This window comes from Mirounga angustirostris, unplaced genomic scaffold (assembly GCF_029215605.1).
Source record: "Mirounga angustirostris isolate CCGP_5_RB_7025 unplaced genomic scaffold, mMirAng1.0.hap1 SCAF_5, whole genome shotgun sequence".
NCBI lineage: Eukaryota > Metazoa > Chordata > Mammalia > Carnivora > Phocidae > Mirounga > Mirounga angustirostris.
Genome location: NW_026991713.1, coordinates 170,254,564 through 170,271,364, shown reverse-complemented (window position 1 = coordinate 170,271,364; position 16,801 = coordinate 170,254,564). Strand labels below are relative to the sequence as shown.

At 52.6% G+C, this 16,801-nt stretch overlaps 1 protein-coding gene across 1 annotated transcript; it reads right to left on the bottom strand.

The window, feature by feature from the left end:
• Positions 1–88: 88 nt before the first annotated feature.
• RFC2 (replication factor C subunit 2) lies at positions 89–16,720 on the bottom strand. Its single transcript, XM_045875508.3, has 11 exons — positions 16,563–16,720; positions 14,002–14,071; positions 11,882–11,923; positions 11,457–11,563; positions 9,045–9,146; positions 8,393–8,493; positions 5,828–5,985; positions 5,545–5,610; positions 4,143–4,223; positions 2,283–2,396; positions 89–523 (listed from the first exon to the last, which is right to left on the bottom strand). The coding sequence occupies exons 1-11, from the start codon at positions 16,715–16,717 to the stop codon at positions 413–415; spliced, it is 1,107 nt and encodes a 368-aa protein (XP_045731464.2). The 5' UTR covers positions 16,718–16,720; the 3' UTR covers positions 89–412.
• Between the last annotated feature and the right edge of the window lie 81 nt (positions 16,721–16,801).

Genomic DNA, 16,801 nt, shown 5'->3' with positions numbered 1-16,801 from the left:
AGCACTGAGATCAGCTTCATCGGTCTACTATCCCCATCACCTGTTCTACTTGTCGGACGCTGGGGACACTCAGAGACGGGACGCTGGCTTTCCTTGTGGCCTGGCGACGCCACCTTAGCGCCGACCAAACCGTATAGCGTTTTTATTAACTAAGATGCCACATGTGCCCAGATCGGGTGCCAAGCCCTGAGGTTCTCTGGGGCCCTGTCACCCTGCCACCATGTCCGTGAGGCTGAAGCTGACTGCAGACACATGTGGGAGAGGCGTGAAGACCACGGTCGTGTCAGGGGAAGGTGTGTCCCCATGCCGGTCGAGGGCGGCCTTTTTTCCAAATCAGAAGGCGCTGACTCCTGTTTCTCCTGGACGAGGACTCTCAGGACCCCTGTCACCCCGAGCAACGAGTTCTCCCCCGCTAGCTGGCCACTGGGGCCATTGTCTTCTGACATAGCCTGGCCAGGAGCCCTGCCATCTGCAGGAGGGAGTTCACGCCTTCTGCTATCTTCATATGCGTGTATCCGATTTCCTGAAAAGCAAAGCACATGTCAAGCTGGTTAATAAGTGAGGGAGGGGGGCGCCGGGGTGGCTCAGTCGGTTAAGGTCTGCCTTCGGCTCAGGTCACGATCCCAGGGTCCTGGGATCGAGCCCCGCATCGGGCTCCCTGCTCAGGGGAAGCCTGCTTCTCCCTCTCCCACTCCCCCTGCTTGTCTTCCCTCTCTCACTGTGTGTCTCTCTGTCAAATAAATAAATAAAATCTTTAAAAAAAGAATAAGTGAGGGAGGACTTTATGTTTTTTAACTTAAACTACCAGTTTACTTAAAGTGGACACAATGAACTCAAACTTCAGCTGGAAAAGGAACTCTAAGTTGTCCTGAGTTGTGTTTAGAGTTCAGTCTATTTGGCTATTTCCCTATAAGGTACTGTTAAGAAAATAAAAAAAAAAGAAAAAGCCAGGCTTGGAGAAAATATTAAAATATTTATAAAACACATGTCTGATAGAGGACCTGAAGCCAGGGTATATAAGTAAGTCTCAAAACTCAGTAAGAAGAAAATGACCCAATTAAGAAATCGGTAGATTTGAACAGATGCTTCGTTAAAGATAATGGATGGCAAATCGGCACATGCAAAAGTGCCCGACGCCGTCAGCTGTTGGGAAATGCATGTTAAAGCCAGGAGAAGATGCTACGACACACCTATTAGAATGGCTTTAACAGAATCAACTGAGGGGACGCCCGGGGTGGCTCTGTATGTTGAGCGTCCACCTCTTGGTTTCCGCTCAGGTCATGTTCCCAGGGTTGTGAGATCGAGCCCCGCATCAGGCTCTGCACTGGGCATGGAGCCTGCTTGAGATTCCCTCTCCCTCTGCCCCTCCCCCCGACTCTCTCTCTAATAAAATCTAAAAAAAAAAAAGAATCAACCGAACATTGCAAGTGCTGGCTAGGCTTGGGGGGGCATCTGGAATGCTCACACACTGCTGGGAGAAATGCACAATCTACAGCCGCTTCAGAAATCGGTTTGGCAGTTTCTTATAAAGTTAAACATACCCTGACCATTAGAACAAGCAATCCTACCTCCTGGGAAGTTGCCCGAGAAAAATAAAAACTTACGTTCACACCGATTCGCATGCGCAAATGTTTATAGTGGTCTCACTAATCGTCACCAAAACCAAGACCCCCCCCCCCCCGGCGTCCTTCAGGTGGTGAACACACAAACCGTGGTTCGCTGCTCGGCAAAGAAGAGGAACGACCCACCAACAGATGCGACAGCATGAACAAAGCCGAAGTGCGTTAAGCTAGGCGGACTCAAAAGGCTACCATCTCCTTGATTCTGCTGTCATGTCCATAGGACAACCTTCCGGAAAATGGTGTCCCCCCAAAGAGAAAACAAAGCGGTGGTTTCTGGCTGCTGGGGGAGGAGCTGACCGACTACCGAGGGGCACATGCATTTAGGGGGCGGGGGAATTATCGAGCTGTTCCGACCTTGACAAGACTGAACACCAGTCAACAGAAGGCACCTGAGAGGTGCATTTTACTCTCTGTAGATTATACCTCAATCAACCTGAACTTAAGGGTAAACAAGCAAACAAATCTTGAGTGAAGAGAGCCACCCTGAGGAACTGCAGGCCGCTGACTGGCAAAACAGGCTGAAACCAACTCCCACCCCAGGACGATCCGGCGGTGGCACACTCACTGGGCACCTTCCGGGGGCCAGGCCTGGGAGCCACACGAAGAGACCGCAACGTGGCCCACGCTCCCCAGGAGAGACATTGTTACACCCTCACTGACCTTGATAAACTCCAGTTTCAAGTACTCTGCTATTTGGAAGGTTTTACACACTCGAAAAATGTTGCCAATGATGTCTTCTGGCGAATAGCCAAGATGCCACAGGTGAGCGAGAATCTAGACAGAGGAAGATACACTGGGTGACAAGGGTATGGGGGGGGGTGGAGAGGGGACAAGGGTGAAGCCACACCCGTCTTGGGTCTGTCACACAGCAGGGAGCAGACAGATCACCCTTGGCAACCCAGCCATCCAGCCTGCCTGGGGGTCACTGGAGTTTCCCAACAGGGAGAGATGACATCACAAATGTTTTATTTTTTTATTTATTCTTTTTTTTTTTTTAAAGATTTTATTTATTTATTCATGAGAGACAGAGAGAGAGGCAGAGGGAGAAGCAGGCTCCCAAGGAGCAGAGAGCCCAATGCGGGACTCGATCCCAGGACCCTGGGATCATGACCTGAGCCGAAGGCAGACGCTTAACCGTCTGAGCCACCCAGGCGCCCTATTCTTTTTTTTTTTTTTAATTTTTTTTACTACAGCAGGCTCCATGCCCAATGTGGTGCTTGAACTCAGGCTCCTGAGATTAAGAGTCACATGCGCTACGGGCTGAGCCAGTCAAGCGCCCCAACATCGCCAATGTTTTAAAATGTACTGCGTGGTAAGGGGCACCTGGGGGGGCGCAGTCGGTTAAGCGCCAGACTCTGGGTTTCGGCTCAGATCATGTTCTCAGGGTTCTGAGATCAAGCCCCATGTCAGGCTCTGAGCTCAGCGCAGAGTCTGCTTGTCCCTCTCTCCCTCTGCTCTTCCCCCTGCCCGCTCGCACCCTCTTTCTCTCTCTCTCTTATAAATAAAAACAAAATCTTTAAAATGTTTTGCATGGTCTCCTATGGCACCCATGTAGTGTCTTTATCCAAGGCTCCTAAAAAAACGGTATTAATCATGCCAGTGAGCACCCAAGGGGAAGAGGCCCCCCTGCAGGCCTAGCTTCCACCAGATCTCCACCGAGCAGAGTCCTCTCAGCCTCCTGCCGGGTCTCAACCACAGGCCCCAGTTCCAATCCCACCCAGCCCACTCAGACGGCGGGGTCTGGGATCAGCTGTTTTGCCTTTGCCATAGCATCTCGGGGCGGATGCAGGGGGCATGGAAGCTCTGTGTCCCTAAATCTGAAGGCTACCTTTGGGCCCTGTGTCTGGGTCTCTGCCTTGGTCTCCCCGCCTCGCCCTTTGGTTTTGAGTTACATCTGGCCCTGCCATAAACCCAGTCCACTTCGGCCTAGTTTGGTGGGAGCAGGGGGAGGGAAACTGGGTGGGACCAGGCCAGTGGCCTTAAATCATACCATTGCCACCCTTGTGGACCTGAGGGTCACCTGAACTGTGATGATGCCCCCTGGAATGTGCACATGGGACCAGGCTCCATAACGAGGCTGGAAGCCCTGGGTCCTGCTTCTCCCAGATGACCAGGGACCACTGGGTCCCTGAACGCCGTTCCCATGTTCCTCAGGGGGACGGAGGGCAAAGTGTCCCTTGGCAGACACAGATGGCATCATGGAAACGTAAGGAGTTGGGCTGGTCTTTCCTCAGCTCTTGGGTGGACCAAGTTCCCTTGTGGAGGATATAATTATAGGACAAGGACATGACTCTGAATTGCAGGTTGAGTGCTTGTCAGCAGTGTGATTCAGACCAAGGAATCCAGCCTCCCGGAATCCGTTTCTTCCTCTGGTGTGTACCTAGCTCCTGGCCTCATTCCAAGCAAGAATCGAGGGGAGCAGTGCATGTGAGCGAAGTCCCCAGCACACAGACAGACCCCCTCTGCACTGCCGAAGAAGCAAAGTCTCCCCCCGAGTCAGGGAGGAGGAGGGACGCAAACCTTGTAGGCGTCATCGATGTTGGCGTTCACGCAGTGCTGGATCATCTCCTTCACCAGCAAGGGGTGGGGCTCGTCGCAGACCTGAGCAAACCGAAAAGAGAGGCCTGTCAGCAGCTGAGGGGCCCACCTGAGGAGGAGCCCCGACACACCAGCGTAACCAACCGCTCAGCGGGCTTTTCCCATCGAATTCCCCGGCAAACAGAACCAGGCTTGGGAACGCCCCTCTCACTACCAAACGCGTCACCAGAGTGTGGCGTCAACCTTCCTCACTGGGGAGGAAGTTCGGACACCGTGGTTACAGATTGCCCAAGCACGAGCGGAGTGAACAAGGGCCCACGGGAATCTCTTGTCCTCTGAAAAGCTGTCAGCCCCACACTCGGAGGACCGCTTGCCCAGAACCACTCACAATCCACTTACGAACTCGACCAGCCTCCCACCTGGAATAGAAACTGGCTTTCCAGGGACAGACTCCCCCCGACGCCAGCATGTCAGCATGAAGAGGAACAGGTGTCCCCGAGCCTGGGGCTGCCCCCCCGGCCCCTCCCTCCACTGGCCTGGAGTCCGCGTTCCACCCTCCACCCCGGGACCCACATTTAAAACTTCGACTTCTTCTTTTTTTTAAGTAGTGTCCATGCCCGACGCCGGGCTCGAACTCACAACCCTATCAAGACCTGAGATCAAGAGTCAGCACTCTACTGAGCCACCCAGGCGCCCCCAACCACGTTTACAACTTCTGAAGGAGCCTTCTGCTCTTTCCCACAGCCCCAAGTGCCCTAGGACTTCTCTTCCCAGCTCAGTTAACTTCCCCCAGAAATCCTGCTTTCCAGAGCCCTGGAAGGTCTGCTCCAGGATGGCTCAGAGCCTGAACTATCCAGAGGAAACTAAGCAAGTTCCTGGAGTGTCCCTGAAAACACAGTCACCACCAGGGCCGAAACAGGCTTTCCACACAGCTTTCTTTACCCAAACAAACTTGCTAAGAAACAGCTCTGGTCTGAACGCATGGGCAGCCCTACCCAGTTTTTACCCCCAAATAAGGGGGAAACTAACTGGCCTCCAAAAGAGCCAAGTTGTTAGGATGGGGCAGCCCCTTTTCAAAAGCGTTCCCAGAAAAAAAAGCCTTGGCCAATGTGGGAGAGTGGGAAACTTCGTCCTTCAGCTTGGTGGGTGTGGGAGGCAGGGAGCAGGGGCTCAGCGTCCCCTCCTGCCTCCCAGCAGTGGGACCATCCCGGGGAGGGGGCAGCGGGGAGCCTGCGTCCTCTGCCACCAGATCGGAGAGCCCTGGGGTGCGGCGCAGCGTGAGGTCCTTTGGGGCGCGGAGCACTTCCACTTCCCCACGCGCGGGGGCGCTCCCGAGACCCTCCCAATTCTGCGCGGGGCACAGGGGCCCCAGCAGCTCCTGTACCTTGAACACGTTCTCGCTGTTAATAAAGCCGAACCCCGAGAAAGTCGACTGCACGTTGTTCAGCGCCTGTGGAGAATCAAGTGTGCGTTGGGGGCGATTTTCAGTCCTGAGCACCCCACCCCAACCCCCCGAGTCCAAGCGGAGCCCCCTCCTCCCGGGTCTGTCTTCGGCCAGCCCAAGGCCCCAGTGAGCGGGGTTCATGGTCTCTGCGCAGCCTCCCCCGCACAGAACGAGGCGCACGTGGCCCAGGAGGTGGGCGCCGAGGGGCCCCGACGGCACGCACCTGCCGCATGTCCCCCTGCGCCGTGAAGATGACAGCTTCCAGGCCGTCGTCGGTGTAGGGCACCTTCTCCTGCTCCAGCACTGTCAGCAGCCGGGCGAGGACCTGGGTGTCGCTCAGCTTCGTGTAGCGGAGGACTGCGCAGCGGGACTGAATGGGCTCTGACAGGGACAGAAGGGTGAGGCGCCGCGCAGAGGCCGGCGCATCCCCGACAGCCCCGCGTGCTAGGAAGCCGCTGCGCGGGACACGCACCAGCCACGAGGGCACCGACAGCTCCCTCCCCAGCCGGTGCCCTCCGCTAGCTCAAAGCCTCAACCAGTAAGCCTGCCCAGCACTGCCCCGATGGCCTTAGCTAGCCTCGGCTTCCAGAAGGGGAAAAGACCCTCCAGGATCGAGACACCCACGTGCCACAGCCCGCAGGTGAGTGGGTGCTGGGCTCCCGGTCACCGTGTGTGCTGGGTGTCCCCACCCGGCCGGTCCAGGGTGAGCAGGGACATGTGCAGGGTTTCTCTGAGGCTCCACAGGACATTCTGACTCTGGCCTGGGCAGAGAGCCACTAGAGAGACGGATGCAGAATTCTGGAAGCTGCCCCTGACACTCCTTTTAGACTGTGACAACAGCTTCTCCTTGATCTCCAAGCCCCCATCTGCTCTGTGTTCCATCCTCTGTGCTCACACGCACTTTCAAGGAGTGCACTCCTCTAAGTTTATGTGCATTAAAGAAACCGGGGAGTCCTAAGAGTTAGTCCATTTCAACCTATCTGAAATCAGGAATCTCCACCAAGACCCTCAATTACGTATTTGGCTTATCAGCACAAGATAAGATAAAAGCAATTAATGTTCCAGCTACACTAGAAGTTTCCTTTAGCAGATTTTCCTCTTGTGCAGAACACCGGAAGCTAAGTTCGCAGAGTTTATTATTATTATTATTATTTTTTTTAAAGATTTATCTATTTGACAGAGAGAGAGCTAGCGAGAGCAGAAACACAAGCAGGGGGAGTGGCAGAGGGAGAAGCAGGCTTCCCACTGAGCAGGGAGCCCGATGCGGGGCTCGATCCCAGGACCCTGGGATCATGACCTGAGCTGAAGGCAGACGCTTAATGACTGAGCCACCCAGGCGCCCCAGAATTTAGTATTATTATTATTTTTTAAGTAGTCTCTACACCCAATGTGGGGTTCAAACTCACAACGCTGAGATCAAGAATCACATGCTCTTCTGACTGAGCCAGCCAGGCACTCCAGAGTTCACAGAATTTATTTTTTTAAAGATTTTATTTCTGGGGCGCCTAGGTGGCTCAGTCGTTAAGCGTCTGCCTTCGGCTCAGGTCATGATCCCAGGGTCCTGGGATCGAGCCCCGCATCGGGCTCCCTGCTCGGCGGGAAGCCTGCTCCTCTCTCTCCCACTCCCCCTGCTTGTGTTCCCTCTCTCGCTGTGTCTCTCTCTGTCAAATAAATAAATAAAATCTTAAAAAAAAAAAAGTAGAAAAAAAAAAAGAAATGAGCATCTGGTGCAGGTGGAAGGACACGAAGGGTTCCTGGTGCCATGGCAAGCCCGCCGAGGCTGGGAACCGGGACCACACGGCACAGCGTGGCTGGCCACACGCCAGTCTGTAGCTGCGACTGTGGCCTGGGTGTGGAAGGGCGAGTCCCAGGGCTGAGCTCACACAGGCTGGGGGTTAGCAGTGTGGGTGTGATGCAAGAGAGGGGTGAGAAATGGTGAGAAGGAAACAAAGCGGGAGGGCGCCTGGGTGGCTCAGTCGATTGGGCGTCTGCCTTCAGCTCAGGTCATGATCCCGGGGTCCCGGGATTGAGCCCCGCATCGGGCTCCCTGCGCCACGGGGAGCCTGCTTCTCCCTCTGCCTCTGCCTTTCTCTCTCTCTGCCTCTCATGAATAAATTAAAAAAAAATAAAAATCTTTAAAAAGAAAAAAAAGAAATCATTCTCGAATCTCATTAAAAAAAAAGAAAGAAAGAAACAAAGCAGGACTGGGTCTGCCATGGGTATCAAAAAGGGAAGAAAGTGCAAACCAGCAGGAAGCTGAGACAGGAGGGGGGCAAAGGAGTGAGGAAGCAGACAAGACTTCAGGGGACGGAGGGACAGGTGCTGGGTCCGAGCGGACTGATGGGTGAGCCTGCAACAGGGGAGGCAGTCCCTGGTGATGACAAAGCCCCGTGTACAGACGAGTGTGTGCCAAATGCCCAGCGCACACACAAAGTGCAGGCGCACGTCTGCGGCAAGGCCGTGACCATGACACTGTACAAAGGACATCGAAGTGTCACGTGTGCCCGCGATAGAGCAAGAGCCCGACAGAATCGGGGTTCCAGTCCCAGCTCTTCCATGTGCTGTGTGACTCTGGGCAAAGTACTCAACCTCTCTGAGCTCCAGTTTTCTCCTCTCTAACGTGGAGCTAAGAATACCTTCACGTAGAATTATATAAGATTAAAAGAAAAAGTAGATTCTCTAGTGCTCAGCCCGTGGTAGGCAATCAAAAAGCCCCTACTCTTCTGTGGCTAAAGAGCCAACGTGAGCACCACGGGTGGACCCCAAGCCACCTAGAGCTGACTCTCACCTATGATTTTATCTGAAGCATTACAAGCAAGAGCAAAGCGAGTCGTTTTGGAGTAGATTTCCATGGTTCTCCTCAAGGCTTGCTGGGCTCCATCAGTCATGCTGAAAAAGAAAAACACACGGGGGCAGTTTGCAACTGGAACCCAGGGCCCCCTGGACACAAATCCCTCCCCAGAGAGCCTGGGCACCCTCGAGTCCAGGTCATGGTCCCGGGGCCCTGGGACCGAGCCCTGCATCTGTGGGGTTCTCTGCTCAGCGGGGAGTCTGCTTCTCCCTCGCCCTCCGCCCCTCCCCCCACTCGTGCTCCTTCCCTCCCTCCCTGTCTTTCTAATAAATAAAATATTTTTTTAAAGACATGGTTAAAATGGTAAATTTTATGTCGTGTGTATTTCACCACAATAAAGAGAGATATCATTCAAGTCATCCACGGGAAGCTGGAACGAACCCATTAACCGACACTGTCTTCTACAAATGTTTGTAAGTTACTTAACAAAGATAAGGGGTAAGACTCAGGCGCCTGTTAAATTGGCTTTTGGAAGATGTGATAAGCTGGTCTGGCACAAAAGTGCAGAGGGGAGAGAGCTTCTGCTTTAACAAAGCCTGACAAGAGACTGAGAAATCGAGGTCCGTGTGTGCTTGGCCAAGTGCTCTACCTGTCTGCTTCATCCAGGATGATGATCTTGTGCCGCCCTTTGGGAAGCGTGACCTTCTGCTGGGCAAACATTTTGATTTTGTTCCGCACCACATCGATGCCCCTGAAACGACAAGGTGTCACTGTACTGTCACCTTCCCAGACACATCCACGTACCTTCGGGGGGCTTCTAACCCCCGGAACACCACCACACACACAATTTTAGTTTTTAGGTTTCCGGGGCAATTCTAACTATGTATAAGGATTGACGCTGCATTACTTTTATTCCTTTGTGGAGGTCCTCCCCCCCCCCCCCCCAAAAAAGATAAAATGTACTTATTCCTTCTGACAGCATGAGAGTCATTTTATCTTGCAATTACCCTGCGAGTTCACTGGACCCTTGGATAATCTGAAATACATCACGAGGTCTCAGTGACCTTATTCTTCCTGTATCTTGAAACGAAATGGCAATGTCATCATCCTAGTGACCATTTCCTTGTTCCTTCTCAATTATTCCCAACTATGCTAAAAAAAAAACCCACAAAACGTTAAAGTCTTGGGCGCCTGGGTGGCTCAGTTGGTTAAGCGACTGCCTTCGGCTCAGGTCATGATCCTGGAGTCCCTGGATCGAGTCCCACATCGGGCTCCCTGCTCGGCGGGGAGTCTGCTTCTCCCTCTGACCCTCCCCCTCTCATGTTCTCTTTCTCTATCTCATTCTCTCTCTCAAATAAATAAATAAAATCTTTGAAAAAAAAAATAGTTTGATGAGTCAAGGGTGAGTATAACAAGAAGTAACAGTAAGCTGGAACCTATTTGTATTTGACGTCTGGAATCAGCGTTTACAAAATGGGTCACTCCCAGGCTCGTTCATGACAGCGGATGAGCAGGTAGTTGCCTACGAAGGGCATTTTCTGTTTCAGGTCTGTGTGGCTCTTCGAAACCCGGAAAACAGTAAGGCGCTGAGACCCACATCCTTAAGGAATCACCGAAGGCAGACTCTGCAGACATTTTATTCAACGGTTCCTCATTTCTTAGTCCTCTACTGGTTTTATCTGAAGAGGGAACAGCACCTCCCGCCCATCAGGATGCCCACCACTGCCAGCAAACACAGAAAACGAGTGCTGGTGCGGATGTGGGGAAATTGCGCACTGTCAGTGAGCCCATCAAGTGGCACAGCCGCCGGGGAAGACAGCGCTTCCTCAGAAAATTAAACAGAATTACCAAAAATAATCCAGCCATCCCATTCCTGAGTATGTGTCCGAGATACGTGAAGCAGGGTCTCAGAGAGCTATTTGTACAGCCCCGTTCGTGTGAGCATGATTCACGATTCACAGCAGCCAAAAGATGAAAGCAACGCCAGGGTCCAAAACAGATGAACAGATAAGCAAACTGTGGTGGTCTCTCCACACAGGGGGACACGATTCAGCCTTAGGAAGGAAGGGCATTCTGACACCTGCTCCAACATGAAGAACTTTGAGAGCATTATGCTGCGTGAAGTAGGCCAGTTACAAGAAGACAAATACTGGACGATTCCACTTAGGTGAGGTCCCTAGAGGAGTCAGATTCATAGAAACAGAAAGTAGGATGGTGGTTGCCGGGGCTGGGGAGAGGGGGAAACAGAAAGTTATTGTTTCATGGATATGCAGTTTCAGTTCCGCAAATGAAATGGGAATGCGTGTGACACCGCTGAACAGTGCACTTAAAAATGCTGAGGATGGTACATCTTATGGTATGTGTATTTTACCACAATTAAAAATAATTTTTAAAATTTTCATTAAAGGGGTGCCTGGGTGGCGCAGTCGGTTGAGCGTCCAATTCTTGGTTTCGGCTTAGGTTGTGGTCTCACGGTGGTGGGATCAAGCCCCGCATCAGGCTCCACGCTCGGCGGGGAGTCTGCTTAAGATTCTCTCTCCAGGGCGCCTGGGTGGCTCAGCTGGTTAAGCGACTGCCTTCGGCTCAGGTCATGGTCCTGGAGTCCCGGGATCGAGTCCCGCATCGGGCTCCCTGCTCGGCAGGGAGTCTGCTTCTCCCTCTGACCCTCCTCCCTCTCATGCTCTCTGTCTCTCATTCTCTCTCTCGCAAATAAATAAAATCTTAAAAAAAAAAAAAAAAAGATTCTCTCTCCATCTGCCCCTCTCCTGCACGCACGTGTGCATATGCACTCTATCTCTCCCTTTAAAATAAATAAATCTTTAAAAAAACAAAAAACACCTTCATTTAAAAAAAAAAAAGGAAACCAGCAAGTCAGTGCTTACGCTGCCACTCGGACAGGGAAGTGACGCCCATTCTCGTTCACGGGGAAGGATCAAAGGAAAACACAGAGCTGGCGAGACAAACCCCAAGTACAACACAGAATTGCAAAAAGGCGGTTTCTATGACAACTCAAACTTCAAACACTCGCCACCCTTCACACAGTCCAAACTCCCAGGTGTACCTGTCATTGGAGGCATTGAGCTCCAAAACAGCATCCTTGAATGCTGGGCCCAGCAGGGCGCGTGCCAAACACAGGATGCTTGTAGTCTTGCCGGTTCCGGGGGGGCCCTAGGGAGGAGACGGCAAGGGCTTGAGGCCGACAGAATGAGCTTGCCTTTAGCTCCTGAGTTCCTGCTCCCCACTGTTTGCGCTCACCTCCCCTCCGAACCTCCTCCGCAACCCAGAGTACACATCGAATCAACACAGCCACCCACCCAGAGGCCTCCCGACCAACTGGGGCAGAATGCTTCCCTCTGCCAAGGGGAGCGGCAAGGGCTCTGGTGACCATGGGCCTCTCCAACAAGGAAGCTCTGAGCACTTAGGCTCTTGGGAGGGAGGGAAAGTGAGGCTCCAGGACCTCCAAGGGGCCCAGGACCAGGGACTTACAGCAATGATAATATTGGGCACGTTCCCTTCTCTTGCAAAGACCTGGAGGAAGAAAGGGGCATCAGAACTGGTTACTCTGTAGACCCGAGGCGCCAAGCCTCCTCCCCAGCCACACAGGCCCCTGTGGTGACGTGGCCACAGATTTCTCCATGTGGATGCCCCACGGAACTCTCCCCTTCGCATATTCCGAACCGAATTCCTCATTCCCCCTCATACCCACCCAAGGGCCCACCCGTGCTTCCCCTCACTTGGGCCCTCGATGCCATCAACCCTACCCTGGCCATTAACTGGTCTCCTGGCCTCTAATCCTGCCCCACACCCATGTATTTTCCCTACTGTAACCACAACCAACTTTCTAGAACGCCCCAGCTATTAAAACATTTGTACCTGATGGAAGCCCTTGGATGACTCCTTCCTGCCCTGTGAGCCCTAACTCAAACAGGGCTCAGGAGGCCCTACCCACCTCACCAGCTCATTTCTCACACCCCAGTACACACACTCTACAGCCTTGTTACGCTGTGGGCTCCATGGACCCGCAGCATCAGCATCCCCCGGGAGCGAGGCAGAAATGCAGACTCTGGCCCCACTCCCTGGATCAGGATCTGCATTTTTAACAAGATCCCCAAGCAATTCATACACATATTAATGTCTGGAAAGCCCTACTCTGTATTCCAATCAGATGACATAACCCTTGCGCGCCCCCCGCCCCCGCCAACAAGCTAAGCCCTCTCACCTCTGGGCCTTTGCACATGCTATTCCTGCTGCCTTCCCTCCCTCTGCTCCTGGCCCCCCAAGTCTGGCTAACTCCCACTTACTTAGCTTTGCTGTCCCTTCTTCCATCTGAGAACTAAGATACTGTGAACACGTTAACATGACCCCCCCATGTGCTTCCACAGCACCCCGTTCTGCCTCTGTCACAGTGCTCATCACACGACCTGTTGACTTTGGCCCCTGTGAGACTAAAGCCCACACAGGCAGGGGTCGTGTCTATTTTGTTCACCGTTATATCAACAGCTCCTAACACCGCACCATATCTGGCCCGCAAATATTTGTAAAATGAACTGATTTGTAAAACAAATACCTTGGTAGCTGTTAGAATCTAAGTCCCCATTACTGCAGAGACTGCCTCCATCATGTCTCAAAAGCTGGGCTTCTAGATTCTGCCTAAAGACCTCCAGGGCTAGGATTCCAAAGCTTGCCATATGGTGCACACTTCTACTCACTCCTGGTCCTGTCGTCCTGAAGACGGCTATGCCCTGTCACTCGGTCCCTCTAGGCGGGGGTTGGCAAACCATGGTGGAGGGGTGTTGGCGGGAAGAGGGGGGGTAATCCAGCCTGAGTCCTGGTTTGTTTTTTTGGGTTTTTTTTAAGATTTATTTATCTCAGAGAGAGAGAATACAAGCGAAAGGGGCAGAGGGAGAGGGAGAAAATCCCAAGCAGACTTCCCATGACCCTGAGATCATGATCTGAGCGGAAACCGAGAGTCGGATGTTCAGCGGACTGTGCCACCCAGGCGCCTTGGGGCCTGTTTTTATAAGCCCCCTAGCTAAGAATGATTTTTATGATTCTAAAGGATTGTTTAAAAAATTAAGAATATTGGACAAAGACATTATACAGTTTACAAAGCCTAAGGTATCTACTAGTCGGCCTTTACAGAAAAGGTTTGCCATCCCAGCTCTAGAATCATAGGTCAGAGAACCCTTCTCCAATAAGCCAGTGCCTCAAACATGCGAAGTTAACCACTACAGTTTCTAGTCTTCTCCAAACTGACTGGCTCTCAATCCCTCAATTCTTCGGAATTCATGGCTCACTCCACCCCTCACTATCTTGGCCGGCTTCCTCCAAATGCCTCCCTCGAGCTTGTCAAAACCACATAATGTGACGTAGGATCATCTCTTAGAAAAAAAAAAAAATCAGGGGTGCCTCGGTGGCTCAGTCAGTTAAGCGTCTGCCTTCGGCTCAGGCCATGATCCCAGGATCCTGGCATCGAGCCCCGCGTCAGGCTCCCTGCTCAGCGGAGAGCCTGCTTCTCCCCCTCCCTCTGCCTGCTGCTCCCCCTGCTTGTACTCTCTCTCTGTCATAAATAAATAAAATATTAAAAAAAAAAAAAAATCACTCACCTCCAGCCTGCTCACCGTGTCTTCATTCCCGACAATTTCATTCAACTTTACTGGCCTATATTTTTCAACCCTGTTTTTAAGAAAACGCATAAAGATGGTGACGTAACTATTGTCACGCTCCCAAGAGCAAGCCCTAAAGGGCAATCCCGAGAGCTGTCAGAAAATTATACACAGGCAATTTAAATATAGTAAATGTTGCAGGTTTTAAATTCGAAGAGGTAACCCAAGGGCCATTTGAAAAGTTAAGTGCTTAAGAACTGTACACCGAGGGCTTTAAACCGGCCACAGCCGAGATGCACCTGTTTTTGCTGGAGAGGGGCCAGAGCGGGCCATCTGGAGCGCTGTGCCGCTGGGCGGCCGCACGGTTTGCCCGTCACAACAGAAGCTCAGCACACGAAGCACTGACGTCTGATCTGACAGACACGAGTGCAACCGAGCCCCCTTCTTGTCCCTTACCTGCCAGTTTCTGTGACTGATGGCAGGTGCACTGCAGGGCTGGCTAGACAGAAACCACAGGCCTGCCCTGTGATCCTATGAGGCTATGGGAAGTGTGGACAGGCTAGTGGCTTACTCAGATGAATACTTCTCTCTCTCAGAGGGAGAGAACCTTCGAGCAGACTCCCCGCTGAGCGCACAGCCCAACTCGGAGCCCGCTGCCATGACCCTGACATCACGACCTGAGCCAAAACCATGAGTCAGATGCTCAATCGACTGGGCCACCCAGGCGCCCCAATACTTCTCTTTTTAAACGAATAAAAGCAAGCGATGCTGTGAGCAAATGACTTTCTTTAGCTGAAAACAGAAGTGGCAGTAGATTTGCAATCAGCACTTCCTCTGCCCTTTATTATACTCTCTGAGTTACCCTCAGCTTGCACTCTCTACAGGGCCTGGTTCTGCTCCAGAAGCAGCTACATGCAAAGAAGCTTGTTTGCCACATCCTACAGTAAATAGAATTCTCCTCCAAGACCAGCAGATGGAGCATGCTTGTTGCTACTCATTTCTTGTTCATACTTAGTCCTTTCCAGGTGCCGAGCACTGTATAAGGAGTTTGAGATCTTAGGGGGAGGAAAGTGGAAGGTACAGAAAGGAGCAAGACATGGTTCTTGTTCTAAAGGCCTTCCCTATCAGCAAGCACAGAGAGCTTAGCAAATCCTCCTACAGTGCTAAACTGGTTATATAAACCAAGGGCTGTGGAATCAGCACCTAGGAATGTCAGGCACTGAAATCTGAGCTAGACTTTGAACATGGCAAACATGCTCCTCCTCCAGGGCCTCCATAGGGGCTCCCCCTGCCTGAAAGCTTTCTCCACATTGCCACTTGGCTCACTCCCTGAGTTGCCGTCTTTGTTGAAATATCATCTCATCAAAGGCCTTCCCTGACCACCAGAGTCATTTACCCGATGCCACCTGTCATCATCAAATATACTACTTATCTCCTGGTTTGTTCTTTAGTCTTTCCCTATCAAATGGAAGCTCATGACACCAGAGTGTGTTTTGTATAATAAAATATCCTAAGCATTCAAAGTAGTGTCATACATAAAAAATGTAACGCAAACCACATACGTAATTTTACACTTGCTGGTGGCCACATTAAAATGTAAAAAGAGGGGCGCCTGGGTGGGTCAGTCCGTTAGGCGTCTGCCTTCGGCTCAGGTCATAATCTCAGGATCCTGGGATTGAGCACCCCCCACCCTGTTTGTGCGCACATGCTTTCTCTCTCTCAAACAAATGAGTAAAAATGTTTAAAAAAAAAGTAAAAAGAAAATAGGTGAAAGTTAATTTTCCTAAGAATTTATTGAACCTAATATTATCATTTTCAACATGTCATCAATATAACAATTACGAATGAGGTTTTTTTATATATACTAAGTCCTGGAAATCCGGTGTATTTTGTACACTTACAGCCCATCTCAATTGGGACCAGCCTCATTTCCAGGGCTGTCAATGGACTCAAGGGGCTAGTAGCTGGGGGACTGACCAGGGCTGCTGTGGATGTGCCAGTAAGCTGTACTGCGCTCCATTTAGGTATCTGCTCAGGAGAGGGGTGGGCTGGAGGGATGGGCATGCACGAGGACGGAGAGTAAACCATAACCGCGCGCAGAGGGACCAGAGCGGATCGCCCACACCACACCTGTGCCCGCGGCAGGTGACCTTCCATGTCACCAGCTCCTCTCAGCTACCCAGGATGCGCCTTCTGCGCACAACCCCGAGTTCCGAACCTGCATCCGACGCTTCCCGCCATCAGAGCAGCCCCAGGCACAGCGCCAGGAGCCGAGTTGGTGGTCACAGGGGGCAGCTGTGATCAGAATTAGCACTGTTCTGACCATGATCCCGCTTCCAGAGTTCAGACCTGCCACTCTTGACCCCAGGAGGGGGGTGGTCAACGACGCGCGTCCCTCGCCCTCTCCAAATACTAATCTACTCGATGCCACCCCGAGGCTTCCTGCTCCGCTAAGGACCCCCTAGAACGAGCTCCCGCCCCTAGGGTCTCCCGGGCCACGGCCCGCCAACTCGCCCACCCACACGTCCAGAGCACCCATCATTCATGGCCTGGGCCCTCACCACGGCAGCTCGTAGTGGCCGGCGCTGCCCGAGACCTTGCTGGAGGCGGGGGCAGGCTCCTGGGCCCCGCGCTCGCCGGCGCCACCACCGCTCTCCCGCACCTCCATTCTCCCGCCGCCTCTTCCCGCGCCGGAGGCCCCGCCCCGTGACGCCATCACGCAGAGCCCGCCCCTAGCACCCGGGGGACGCCGGCCGTAAGCGGAAGCGGTGGGCCAGCCCCCTTTCGCGCCTGCGCAGAA